This window comes from Egretta garzetta, unplaced genomic scaffold (genome assembly GCF_000687185.1).
Source record: "Egretta garzetta isolate BGI_Z169 unplaced genomic scaffold, ASM68718v1 scaffold81, whole genome shotgun sequence".
In the NCBI taxonomy this organism is placed as follows: domain Eukaryota; kingdom Metazoa; phylum Chordata; class Aves; order Pelecaniformes; family Ardeidae; genus Egretta; species Egretta garzetta.
Genome location: NW_009258671.1, coordinates 6412173 through 6425578, shown reverse-complemented (window position 1 = coordinate 6425578; position 13406 = coordinate 6412173). Strand labels below are relative to the sequence as shown.

The following is a 13406-nucleotide window of genomic DNA, read 5'->3' as shown; positions in this document are numbered from 1 at the left end:
TCAATAATTATTTTATCTAATATATATTCACTTACTTTTTAAATTAGTGCAAAGGAAGAATGCATTTACATGAAATAATACATTTTCCATTCGGAGCACAAAATAATACATCTCATGTTGGTGATCTGCTTCCAAATGGATGAAACAGGTCAGCAATCTGTGGTTTTCTCTGTTTTGATCACACAACTAATGTTAAATTTTTTCCTGTTATAAAGTGACTGGCTGAACATCACTTGAGTCTTTTTTTTTTATTTTATTTTTTTTTCTATTTGACTTGGAATCTGAAGAATGTCACAATCTGAAAGTTATCTTAGCTTTTCACAGTGGTTTGCAATTGCACACCAAGCATAAACACAAATATTCCAGGAGTGTAAGACCTTGACTGATGAAGGTAATGTAATACATATTCTTTGCTTGTCTGAACACATGCCAAGCTTTAAGTGCTGTCCAAGGAAAAGACTGGCTTGTAGAGCTGCATTCTGAATGGCTCAGTCAGCTGCCCTGTTAACTTCAAAACTGACTTTAAATGGTTAATTGATCTTGGTCATCTGTTTAGTATTTTTAACTTTTTTTGTCATATTAGTGCCTCATGCCAAGTGTGCATTATTAACCACTACAACTTTATACATTGTCTTGGCAAAAGATGCAAGTCTTCAGTCTATCCCAAATTTACAGGCTGCTTCTAAAGAAGAAAAAGACTTAACAGATTATATCTTTGCAGTTGTCACATTCTGAAACATGATTTGTGTTTTTCAGGTTTGTATCTCAGTCTTCCAAAGAAGCCTATGTGATTTCTCTCTATATCAACAATCCCCTGCTTATTGGTGGAAAGAAATTTGATCTTCGTCTTTATGTTTTAGTATCTACATATCGTCCACTGAGATGTTACATGTAAGATTGTATGTATTTGTATTTTGTTTTGAGGGAATATTTAATGTAGTCAAAATAATGTTGCACTTGTTGCACAACAAAGTTTTAACATGTACGTGGTATCCTAGGATGCCCTTTTCCTTCTGTCTTATTGGGGTTTAACACATTTTAATGACTTTTTGCATTGAAGGTATAAACTTGGATTTTGCCGGTTTTGCACAGTAAAATATACACCAAGTACAAGTGAGTTGGATAACATGTTTGTACATCTTACAAATGTTGCCATTCAGAAACATGGGGTAAGTGTACTGAGTTCTTAGGTGGGTTTTTGTAGCAAGACTGATTTTCTTAGATTGTCCCAAAAACTTGGCATAAAAAGGTTTTATTTGTCGTATTCTTCACCATCTTGCAATTAAAATACTTCAACTTGAACTTAGAAATAAATAAATTTCAGAAGACTGCAGATCAAAAGTATGCAAGATCATGAGTTGCAGCTCTCTGAGATAATGTGATATCGTCAGTATTGACTTGCAGTAGTTGAAAGCGGGGTGGGTTTTTTTCAAGTCTCCTGTTATTTAAATGCTAATATGCTCACTTAGCAATTGATTCTGTGAGCAGTGGAATTAATGAAGCCTGGTTCCTGTGGATTTGTATTTTATAATAGCACTTTAATATCGCCTTCCTGATCTCCCCCTCCCTCTCTCTCTTTCCCCATGCAGTTAATTCAGCTTTCCTATTTCCAGCATTTATTCATCACAGTACTTTCCAGCTTCTTTCTATGTTTCCCCCTTCTCCAGCCCCCCCCTTCCTTCTCTGGGTAAGAAAGGGAATGTGCAGTTGCGAGCTTGGAGAGAAAGGTTTGCTGCCTGGCCGGCTGGTGGCTTCCTCTTGAATGGACAAAGATGGAGTTCTGCCTGCAGAACAGTTCTGTCCTGTAATTTGCCATTGATATTCATAAAACATGTGGAAACCTGATGGCTTTGACAGCACTTCCCTGTGTCAAAATAGGCTGAAATTCACCAGGCAGAGGAAAGGCTGCTGGGTCAGGGGTGACACACACAGATGGGCATGCAGTGTCACTGCCCGAGCCCTGCTTCTTCAGGGAATCCACTTGATGATGATGACTGTCCCTTCTGTGTTTTTAGCGGATGTCTGTGATTTATAAACCATGCTTCTGTTATAGTAATTAAAACTCTATTGTCGCACTTCCTAATTTCATAGGTTTTATTTTAAGAGTATGGAAAATTAATGTGTATGTACATACACGTATGCATACACTCATGCATATATATTCATATGTGTATACACATACACTCATACACAAGGTACATAGCACGTATCTTAAATTGCAACCTTGCTATATGTGCCTTGTCTATTATTGTTCTGTAAGATGTACAGCATAGCAGAGCTGTTTTTATCTGGATATTCCTGTAACAACAATGTGAATTATAAATGTCACTTATGGTGGTAGTTATAAACCAGGGTAAGTGTCAAAACATAGCATTTTTCAATACTACAAACATTTTCTTGCTCAGGTGCTGTTTTGTGAGGTGCTTCAAACACATTATGGTTTGAGAGGGCTCACTGAGAATTAGTTGTGGTGAAAACAGATCCCGTACAACTTAGAGCATAAATCAAGGTGCTGTTGCCAGTAGTGGTGAAGAGGTGAGGCATGGGATATGTTGCCTGTCCCACTATTATGCATGCTTTCGTCTTCTCTGCCAGTTAAAGAATGGCCTTCAAGAGTTCTCCCAAATAAAAGTAGAAGGGAAAGTAGCAGTGAGATCACTCTGAGAGAAGAAAGTACAACAGAAATGGGTATAGAAGTAGCAGCTTAAAAATGGGGAGTCATTGCTAGAGTATTGGAAAAACGTTTTAGAAATTCTGAACCACTAACATCTGTTGAGTTTTGCAGAAAGAAGTGAGAAAAGTTTTATGTAAAGCCATTCTATCCATCCTATCTGTCCTTCTGTTTTAAATGTGTCTGTAACTTTGGAGGCACTTAGGCTGTACAGTTTTAGAAGAAGAACCTAATATGAACTGTCAAGTAATTTATCAAAATTATGAGGAGGTCTGAAAAAACTCTTTTAGGTTCTAGCTGTTAATTTCTAGTCTAATCCCTATGTGAACCTTAGGGGTCCAGTGTGTTTGTACCCTACAAGCTTATGGGACAACATCCCTAATTTGAAAAGCATACGGTTCAATATGGGGGAGAGGGGAAGGGTAAAATGAAGGAAGGAAGGTAAGTCAGTATACCCATCGTAATGTTTGTGCTGGAAAATACAGTTTGAAGTTGTTACTCGCTGCATATGTAATACAAACAAAACAACCGTAATTTTTTTACTTAATTATTTCCAGTTAGTGATCTATGTAGCCTGTAATATTCTACTGTTTTAATATTTTTAATTAAGCAGCTGTGATTGTGTAACATTCTACCCAATTGCAATCTATTTTGATTTGAGTGCTTGTTCTGAAATGCAAAGAGGGTTGAAACTTTGATCTCTGTTCCCTTTCTGGAATCTGGTCTCAAGACATTTCTTCCATGCAGCAAGCCCTGAGAACCATGTTTCAGATCTTTATTTGTACAGTCCAGTTTTCCAAATTTACTAAGGGGGGAGCTGTAGAAAAAGCCTAAAAATAGATGGAGGCTTCTTTGACCTTGTCTTAGAGGATGACTGATTTCGTTCCTCTGAGAACTTTTTTCCTGCTCTATGCATTCTCTGTTTTGTAATTTAGCAGGCATACAATCATTACTTCTTAGGAGTGCTCTGAGGAGAACCTCAAAGCATTTGTCCTGAGACTTATTTGAGGGCTGAATGTGTGTCTTTCCATCAGTAAGAATACCCTCAGTTTGCTCTCATCTTCCCATTTAAAGAGAATGTAGTACAGAGCCTTGATAGTCTCCGAAAAGACAAATATAAGGTAACCTCCTTTTTTTCCCCTGTTCTGTTTCAGTAGCCCTTTGTGTTCTTTCTATATCAAAATACTGAATCATTTGAAAAATTAACCTTTAAAAATAATTCAGATGTCATTTCACTGTCTTTTTGAATGTAACTATTGTCAGTAGCACTGTTAAGAAGATACAGTGTTTGCCTTTTGGGAAGCAGACAAGTCACATTTGAAAGTGCTTGTCTGGGGTTATTAATTTAAAGTGCTGCTTTTTAAAACAGCTAAGTTAGTGAAATTTAGCTATTGCCCACTTAATTATTTCTTCCATATTCCCAGAGGAGGACGAAGTTCAAATCTTTTCTTTCACATTTTAAAACTTACATTTCCAAATCATAAATTATGTTTTACTGTAAAACTGTCAAAGTACCAGTTGTTTTTTTTTTTTCTTGTAAGAAAGATTTGTTACTTGATTTGCAATGTGTGATGTTAAACATAGACAGCTATAATAAAAACAGTTGTTTATATAGAGGACAGTTCAAAGTAAAGCCAAAGTCTTCATAAAGCTGTAAAATAGTATAAAAACAATTTGCTGAGTTTGTTTTTTAAAGCAATACTTGTATGTAAGTCTAAGTGGGCTTTTTGTGTGAATGAAACAAAACTGCTGAACAACTTCAAAATCTTAGACTGAATTAACTCCTTAACTCTTCAGGATGATTACAATCATATCCATGGAGGCAAGTGGACAGTGAGTAACTTACGCCTATATCTGGAGAGCACCCGTGGAAAGGAAGTCACAAACAAGTTATTTGATGAAATTCACTGGATAATTGTGCAGTCACTGAAGGCTGTTGCGGTGAGTACTGTTCCTGAAATGCTGCCAGCGATAGCAATATGGCTTGCAGGCTTCTCATAACCATGCAAGTGAATTTGCCATCAAAACCCCTAAAATCTATTTCCTGCTATTTGAGATTTCTGCAGTTCTGTTATCTTTTGATTTCTCTGAGCAGAGTGAACTTGAATCTTGTGTGGGTGGGTGAGCTATCTGCGTATCGAAGAAGTGAATGAATCTCTTTCCTTCAGGGCTCTGTGAACTATTTAATAGGACTTGATACTGCCCTTGTGAATAGTATTAAGCTCTGCCAAGGCACATGACGTCATTTCAGCAATAACAAATGTGTCAAAGAAAAAATAGCTCTGGAGGACAATTTATCAAAGAAAATGTAAGGCTATTAGTTGAGCAGAGTTACATAACTTGCTTTCACCTCTTTTATGCACAAGTCACGTAGTTATCATGAACTCTCATTTAAAAAAAAAAAAGCAGCAACAAGTCCTCTGCTTGAGTGACTTTCTAGTGTTTGGGTAATATCCCATGATTACATAGAGAGCGGGTATCACCCTGTGGGGCAGCTGGGGTAACTGAAGAGCTCACTGGTGACAAGGACTGTCCTGTTCCCAAGTGCACAGTCCTGTCATCTCTTTTGGTTGGTCCTGGCATCATCGTGAGCTGAATCAGCTCACTTGCCCAACTGACAATTACTATCTTGCTTTATTGACGGGTTAGTATTCTGCCAGTGTAGCAAGCTGAATCACCTCACTGCAGGACCAGCTGAACACCAGAATCAGCACAAGAAAGAGGGACAAGGTCATGAAGCGAGGATCAGAGGGATCCATGGGAGGTGGGGAAGCATGGCTCAACTCAGCTTCTGCCGTGCAATCATATTTGAAACCAGTTGTGAGAAGAAAAGGGATTTAATCCAAATGTTATCAGAACCTTAAAAGAGAAAAAGTCTTGAGAATGATGGAGCATAAAGTGTTTTGGTCCTCTGCCTTTCTGACAAGGCAGATGTAATGAGAGATGCTTGCTCCTCCTTCCCCCTTTCTATCCCTGAAGAACTGAAAAGCTTTCATTATTAGTCTAGGGGAAAACATCTTGCTAATCTGTTACAAGGTTTCTTCTTTAAATGATGTGATAAGATTTGCATAGAAAGAAGTGCATAGTCTTACCATGCATACTGCAAATGTTTAGCAGCTGCTGGAAAACTACTGATTCTCTAGAGGATGTGCATCTAAGCTTGACTCGGTCCTTGGTCTCTCTTGGCTTTCAGGATCACAGTTGACTTGAGATAATTATAGTTTTAAAATGTATCTGGTAATTGTTTGACCTCAAATTTCTGCATAGTTACAGCAGCATTATAAAAGAAGTGTCTTTGAATAAGTCTCCTTTTTCTGAAGTTTAAAGAACTCACGATTATGTGCAGCTGTGTTATGTAAATTTTAAAACTTCCTGATTTCTCCTGATGCATGCAGGCTTTAAATACTGTTATTACTTTTGCAAAATGTGAGAACACTTTTATTTTCACACTGGAAACATAATGGAAAATTAATGTAACAGTACTTGGTATTAATGCAATCATTAATATTGCAATATTTGCTTACAGCTTGACAAAAAGAGGCAATGCTGAACTTACTAGTTAGCAAGCTTATATTAGAGTTACAACACTGAAAACTGTTGTAGAAGAGTCATAATGCAATCGCATGTGATTTTTAGCAAACAAAGTGTGTAATCAGGTTACTTAGTAAATTGTTGATTTTAATACATACTGTTTTTTGGGTTTGTTTTTTAGCCTGTAATGAATAATGATAAACACTGCTTTGAGTGTTATGGATATGACATTATCATTGATGACAAGCTTAAACCGTGGCTAATTGAGGTAAAGTTACATAAAATACAGGAAAAAAACCTTCCTTCTCGTTTCATAGAATAAAATTAAGATTATTTCAATGTAGTCTTTCCTGTTTTGAAACAATATCTTTTGTTCCTCAGGTAGGTGGATTAAGAATATTGGAAAGTAAAATAGGCCACGTGATGACCACTAGCTAGCATGTGCTTTTGTTTCCTATTTGTTTGGTGTTTCTATTTGTTTGTGGCTTTCTGTTTTGTCTTTTAAATCCAGTGCATCCACACAATTGGACTGCAGAGGCAGTCCAAATGTTAGTAGCCCTCTTAGATAGTGTACCAGTAGCTGGAAAATTGGCATCGGCTTGATAGACTATAACATCAAACGTAAGTTTTAAGTGCTGTCACAGCCTTAACATTGCAGGTTGAGAAGAAAGAAAAGGGGCACATAAAGAATAATTGGGATATTTGGAAGGCTTTTTTTTTTTTTTCCACGTAGATTTCTCTTTAGTGTGTTAACTTTGGACCTGTACATTCAACACAACTTTTATCCAGCCCTCTTCCTTCTCAATCTAATTAAAAGCAAAAGATCAAAGGTAAATGGACTTTATTAGAAAAAAAAAAATCTCTTTATTGTTCTGATACCACTTGTCCATAATAAATGTGGAACATAAGAGATATGTTAAATGAACCCAGTTTTAATTAAAACAAGATGCAATATAGTGCTTTGACTAGAGAGCACGTATGTGTTTCTCCAGCTCACAATTTAACAGGGGAGAACTCAGATTAAGAACATAAATAAAAGCTGTTTACCTAGAAGAAACGCACAGATGCCTGTATATAACAGCTGCTGGAGTGAACCAGGCAAATAGCAAGCACTGAAATTTATGGGGTTTGTATCCATGTAAGCTTAGAAAATTAAACAAAAACCTGTCATGTCTGATTAACCCTGGTGAACAAAAATCTTCAGGCTGACACTGCAGACACTTAGTGCTGTGGTACTTTTGTTTTTAAGTAAAAAGAAAAATGCCCAGTGGGGGATTCCTTCCAGTGTCTGAGGAACCGAAAGACGCGCTTCGAGACGCTGAGTCTTAATTTCCCAAATAGTACATGTAGTCATCACACTTGCTGTCTGGAGAACTATATACCACTCAAAAAACTGATGCTGACGTTTTTTTCTTTTGTAGGTTAATGCTTCCCCTTCTCTTACTTCCAGTACTGCTAATGACCGCATCTTGAAGTATAATCTTATTAATGATACGCTAAACATTGCTGTGCCTAATGGGGAAATTCCAGACTGTAAATGGAATAAATCTCCACCAAAAGAGGTTCTTGGCAATTATGAAGTCTTGTAAGTTTTATCAATGTTCTATATAAATGCAAAAGTTTTTTAGTCACCTCACTTTTTTTTAATGTGTAATGTAGACCACAGAGATAAGGTGAACTTCATTTTTTTTGAAGCTGCAATAGCAACCCCGGAGGTGGAAGTGCATTAAAGCAGAGTTGCCTCGCCTCATCTCCAGAGGGGGTGTTACTTGTCTGGTAAGCCTTCTGCACCTTCTGAGCTTCCGGCAGCTAGATTTGAGGGGTAGAGGCAAAAAGGCAGTGTTTGTCTTCTGGATGTGTAGAACTTTAAGTGTATTGAGTGTAATATATAGATGGAAGTTAAATAGATATAATAGCTATTTGATACATATTTTCCCTCAGTTCATAGAAATTATGCCTCTTGAATCCTGTAATTCATGGATGTAATAATAATGAGTTATCAGATATCTTTTAAATTCCCCAATGTGTATTACAAAGAGAGAAATGATGAGATGGGGATCTTTATATAGGAGGGACTGAAGGATTTATCTAAGATTGATTGCTCATATGCAGAGGAGCACTGATTTAAATACCATACTGATCATACACTTTCTTGTATTTTTTGAGATAATGTTCAGATATGTTCTCTAGCACTAGTGGTACAATTGTTCAGTAAGTCAGGAATGCGGTTATGTACGTAGTTGATCCACTAGCTCATACTGATCTTAAATACTCTTTCTATATACTAGTAAAGACAGTTAAATATGAATATTGGCTGAATTATGATTTAAGTTTTAATGAATGTTATATACATGGTATCTACGAATACCTATACAATAGTGTAACAAAGCATATATTATGATCACTTTACAAAATATTGTAGTATTGTCTTGATAATTATGATTATGCATCTATAGCTAATTTCTGCTTGGAATTCACATGGCAGCTGAGAAGTAAGTTTATACTGAGGTTATCTGAGGCCATAATGGGCTTAGATATTTAAAGAACTACTTGTCACTGTGGTTAAGCGTCATAAATGTCATCAAATGCATTTAATTTAAGCACGCTGTTGTTTGTCACCTCATTCTTTCCCTACTCACTCTCTGAAGCAACAGTGGAGTTTTTTAACACTGCAGCTAACAATCCTGTGTCTGAAGCAATAGCTCAAGACTTTATTAAACTGCCAGCAGTCTGATGTTCCTGCTTAACCACAGACCTACGTAGTGAGGAGAAATAAGGATGTACATGGGAAATTTCACAAGCATGAAATTTCACAAACTCAGGAGTTTGACCAAAGCTACCAGACGATTTGTTTCTTTCAAAAAGGAGCTGACAATATTTCAGTTGATCTGTATTGTAATATCATGTGGTAGTATATTTCCTTGATTAATAGCTGCATATCAAACTATGCATGTGTAAACCTATGTGTAGAACAGCTTGTATTAAATTTCAGTGCTAGATATTAAGCAAAATAGAATATAGAGGACCCACTCTTGTTTGTGTAGTGAATAGCAAGACAAGGCATTGAACAGGTTATCTTATTTTCAGATACGATGAAGAGATGGCGCAAAGTGATGGCCCTGATCGTGACTTGCGAGGTCGTTCTGGGCAGTCCACAGGAGTAAAAGGAAATCGTGCAAGAGATTCAGGAAAGCCTGTACTAACCACCTGGAAGTGATAACAGAAAAAACAGCTGCACTCTTGGTAGGAAGAAATCATGAACAAAAATGAAGTTTTTGCACAGATTCCTCTGTTCTGCTACATTGCATGTGGGAAATATTAAAAGAGGACAATACAGCCTTTGAAAAGAAGTGAAACAAATGCTCTAAAACCAGGAACTCTACTAGACTTACACTGACTTGATGATGATTATTACGATAATATATATAGTATGTATGTATATATAATTATTCTATATATACATACTTTGTATAAATTAATATTCTCTCAGTAATGATTAAGAACTTTCTTTATAAAGATGGCAACTCAAAACATGCATTCTGAAAGAAATCCCTGGTTGTTCTGCATATCATTTATTTCCGACAATAGCCTGTCCCTAGCTCCCTTTAATCAATGAGGTGTGGATTCTGTAAAAGCGTGGTAGTGGCGAGTGTTAATATTGTCACAATAATGGTTCAGATTCTTGCTAGTGAAAGAAGAGCAACTAAAAAAAATAGCAATACATGGACTTGAGGTTATTGTTAGTTAATGCAGCTCATGATTTATAACCAGTATTAAGAAACTGAAAAGCAGCTTTTTATATGCTGAGGGCTTCGGTTTGGGGTTTTTTTATTTCCTTTAAGTGTTTTGATCTGCTAACTCTTTAAAGGTACAAAGTTTCATGGACTGAGGGAGTGTTTGAAATGGTATACTGCTGATGCATAATTTCACTAGCCATTAATTTTTATTTCAAGATAATGCATGTCTGTATAAAAACAGACAGAACAACTACATGTTGTAATAAATCTCAGTGCTTGAAGCTGATGATAAATCTTTATTTGCACCAGAATCTCTTTGTGTATTTATGCATGTATATAAGTACAATATCTGTATATTTTTGTATATTGTGTGTGCACTGTAACAAAAATATTGTTGCACGTGGTAAACTGTTTCTGGTAGCTCTGATAACAAAAGTTATGATGAATAGCTACCAAAATGTATAGAGCAAAGGTTAAAAATAGGTATTTCAGTCTTTTAACAGCATAGCATATAAATAAATTAGTTGTGTCTGTGATTGGCTGCTGCTTCCACTTGCATTTCCACCAGCTATTGGGCAGTTATTTATAAATGTCAATGTGAAGTTCTGGCTGTCTTTATTCTCCTTTCCCCTCCTCCCTTTTTTTTGGATGGTGGAGTCTTGTGGAGAGAAAGACGAAGGAGGCTGAGAGTTGGCAAATGTCTGTGTAACCATAATGCACTCTAATCTGGATGCTACTGGTGCAGTGATACCAATCTGCCTGCCACAGCCGGCCACGTGCTTTGCCCTCCTATGTGGCAGGCCACTAAAGTGCATGTAAAGTAAACTTAACTTCTCCCTCTCTTTTTAGTTTCTTGAACACATAAAACAGACCACCTGCACCACAGAAAATGTTGGTCCTTTTCCTGCTTTTGAAGGTCCTCCTAGAAGAGGGCAGCTGCTTGCCAGCTGCGGTCTCTGGGACAGTTGGTGCTGGTGACTCCCAGTCTGAACACAGTCCGGCAAAAGCAGTTTGGGCTGGGGAGAGAGGGCGGATGTGGGCTGGGCTGACCGATATCCTTACACATGGTCTGGGATTCATCCTTGCAATAGAGAGTGAAATATGTAGCCTGAATGAGTCACTCCAAGTGTAATCCTCATCTTGACTAATATCGTATATTCCATTAAAATAAAGACTAAAATCCAACTGATTCTCTGGTCAGTAGACTTGAGTCTTCTCACTGGCCTCTACAAAAGCATATTCAGGTTGGCTTTTGAAATAAGGCTAAGAAAAGATGACTACTGCAAGACAGTAAAGCTCATCTAAATCCCAGGTCTCATAGGTTTTGGGGTCGGGGTTTTGTGTTTGGTTTGTTGATTGTGTTGGTTGTGTTGGGGTTTTTTTCCACACTTTTTTCCTGAGTCTTGCTTGTATATTTGAACCTTGATGGGTAAGCTACTCTTAAGCAGATGTGTGGTCAGATATTAAGTGTTGTTTTAATGATGTGATACTTAGTGGGTGGATGTTCCTGGCTTTACCCCCAGCTGCCTGTTGGGGGTAAATCAGGAAGCAGTGACAGCCTTAGGAACTATCAGACTGAAATAAATAGTATTTGTCGTATGGTTTTATTTCTTGCAGATAGGCAACACAACAAGAATACTCTGATAGAAGGAAAATGAAGCTTTCTCTAACTTTCGTTTCCACTGCTTGTAATTAATTTCTTTAGTAGCTTGGACAAAGGATGTTGCCGTAGTCTTGTTCTGTCTCAACAGCAGTGCTAGCGAGGATGGCTATGATAGAATGATTACTGCTTCCCTTCACCTTCTTTCCTGTTTGTGCAGCCTACACTGGTGGGACTTTATAGGGAAGAGGTATATCGAGAAGTGCAGATTCTGGTAAAAAAAGTCAACTTCACACTGTTACTTTTGGAGTATGTAGGAGTCATAACTTACTAACTGAGCTACAGTGACTTTCAGTCTCCCTTTTAGAAAGGCTTAATGTGAAAGCAAAACCAGCTCTGGGTTATTAGTACTTATTGCTGTAGAAGGCTTTGGAGGCTTAATCTAGGGAATACTTTTTAGCTGTAATTTCACAATGAACCAAAACTGATGGTAGTATCTAAATAATCTCGTTCTTCCAAACTTGTTTGTAGGCAGTACTCTGTGTTGGCAGAGGTGTCTTCACAGCTAGGCAGCAAGTTGAATCCGGGCCTCCCAGAACACAGAAGCTGATGAGGCAGAATAGGAACGGCACTACCTGTACTATTACTAATATTGAATGTTCTTACTTGAGCTTGCACTTTATTACCCAGCATAATAATGCATCTCTTCCAGTCCTGACTTCTGAGAAATTGTCATCATGTTAAATCAGTGGAAGCCTTGTTATTGCTTTCAAAGAATAAGGATTTCTGTCCCAGTGTGTGGCAGATATATTTCATTCACATACAGTATTTGCAGAGCACTGTTGTATACGGAAAATATTTTTGTAGCAGAGCTATCAGTTTAGAACAAGCAAATCCTTCTCTCTGGTCACAGTAGTATTGGGAAAGCATTATTTCAAATGTTTTACTTGAGGATGAAATATCTCTAAAATATCAGGTAAGTTATCATTACTATCTCAAAATCCAAACATTAAAGTATTACTAATTGGGAGGAAAAAAAAAAAAAGAAAAAGCTCCGACAGGAATCTTTGACTGTGTAGTACTTAATCTCTGAACTAGAATTTGGATTTAAATGCTGATGTTACATTTTCCACAGTTATATCTCCAACCAACGTATTGCTAGTAATTTACCCTGCTGACCCAAATTTGAATTCAGTAATGCAGTGTTCTTCTTTAAAGAACAAGAAGTCAAAGAGACTGCAGATAACAGTGACCCCTCTCTTCCTGATCTCATTCCACTTTCTTTTTAAAAACAATATACAAGTGATTAGATACATCAGACTGCTTTCTCCTCATTTCCTTTTCCAACAGGCTTTTTGCAGAGGTTGAAGTTTGAAGGCCTAACTATATTTTCACTTCTAATACATGAAAAACCAACGTATGTGAAGGGAGCTTTAAGGAGCAAAAACTGAAGTAACATGAAATTCTAGATGACTAAGACTGGCTTTCTGGTTATCAGTAACAAACAAATCAAAAAAAAAAAAACAACCCTGTAAGCAAGCAGGAAGTCTTCATTTTCTATGAAGAACTTGAGGCCTCATGTACATAAGTGAAATGTTCTTGAGAAACTCAAAATTAGGAACCTCCGTTGTTATGTGTTACCTTTTTTTTTTTTTTTTTTTTTTTTCCCCGCGTAAGACCTGTTGAAAAATACAGTGGTTCTCTGAAGGAATTTGAGTAAGGAGAAGGCCATGTTCTGGGTTAGCTGGAATGAGAGTTTGCTGTGTGCATGAAGCAGCTTGTCTGCAGGCTCAGAAACAGGAGGATGACAAGGAAACAAAAGTAGTCATAGCTAATAGTTCTGGGGGAGGGTAGTATGTGGATATCA

The 13406-nt window shown here is 37.1% G+C and overlaps 1 protein-coding gene across 1 annotated transcript in view; it reads left to right on the top strand.

The window, feature by feature from the left end:
- The window catches only part of TTLL1 (tubulin tyrosine ligase like 1), a 24316-nt gene extending 11194 nt beyond the window's left edge, over window positions 1–13122 (top strand). The window contains exons 5-10 of the mRNA XM_009648767.2: window positions 757–891; window positions 1061–1169; window positions 4469–4612; window positions 6384–6470; window positions 7624–7787; window positions 9290–13122. Coding sequence (XP_009647062.1) covers window positions 757–891; window positions 1061–1169; window positions 4469–4612; window positions 6384–6470; window positions 7624–7787; window positions 9290–9419 — 769 coding nt within the window. The 3' untranslated portion in view covers window positions 9420–13122. The remainder of the gene's footprint in view (window positions 1–756; window positions 892–1060; window positions 1170–4468; window positions 4613–6383; window positions 6471–7623; window positions 7788–9289) is intronic.
- The last annotated feature ends 284 nt before the right edge of the window (window positions 13123–13406 follow it).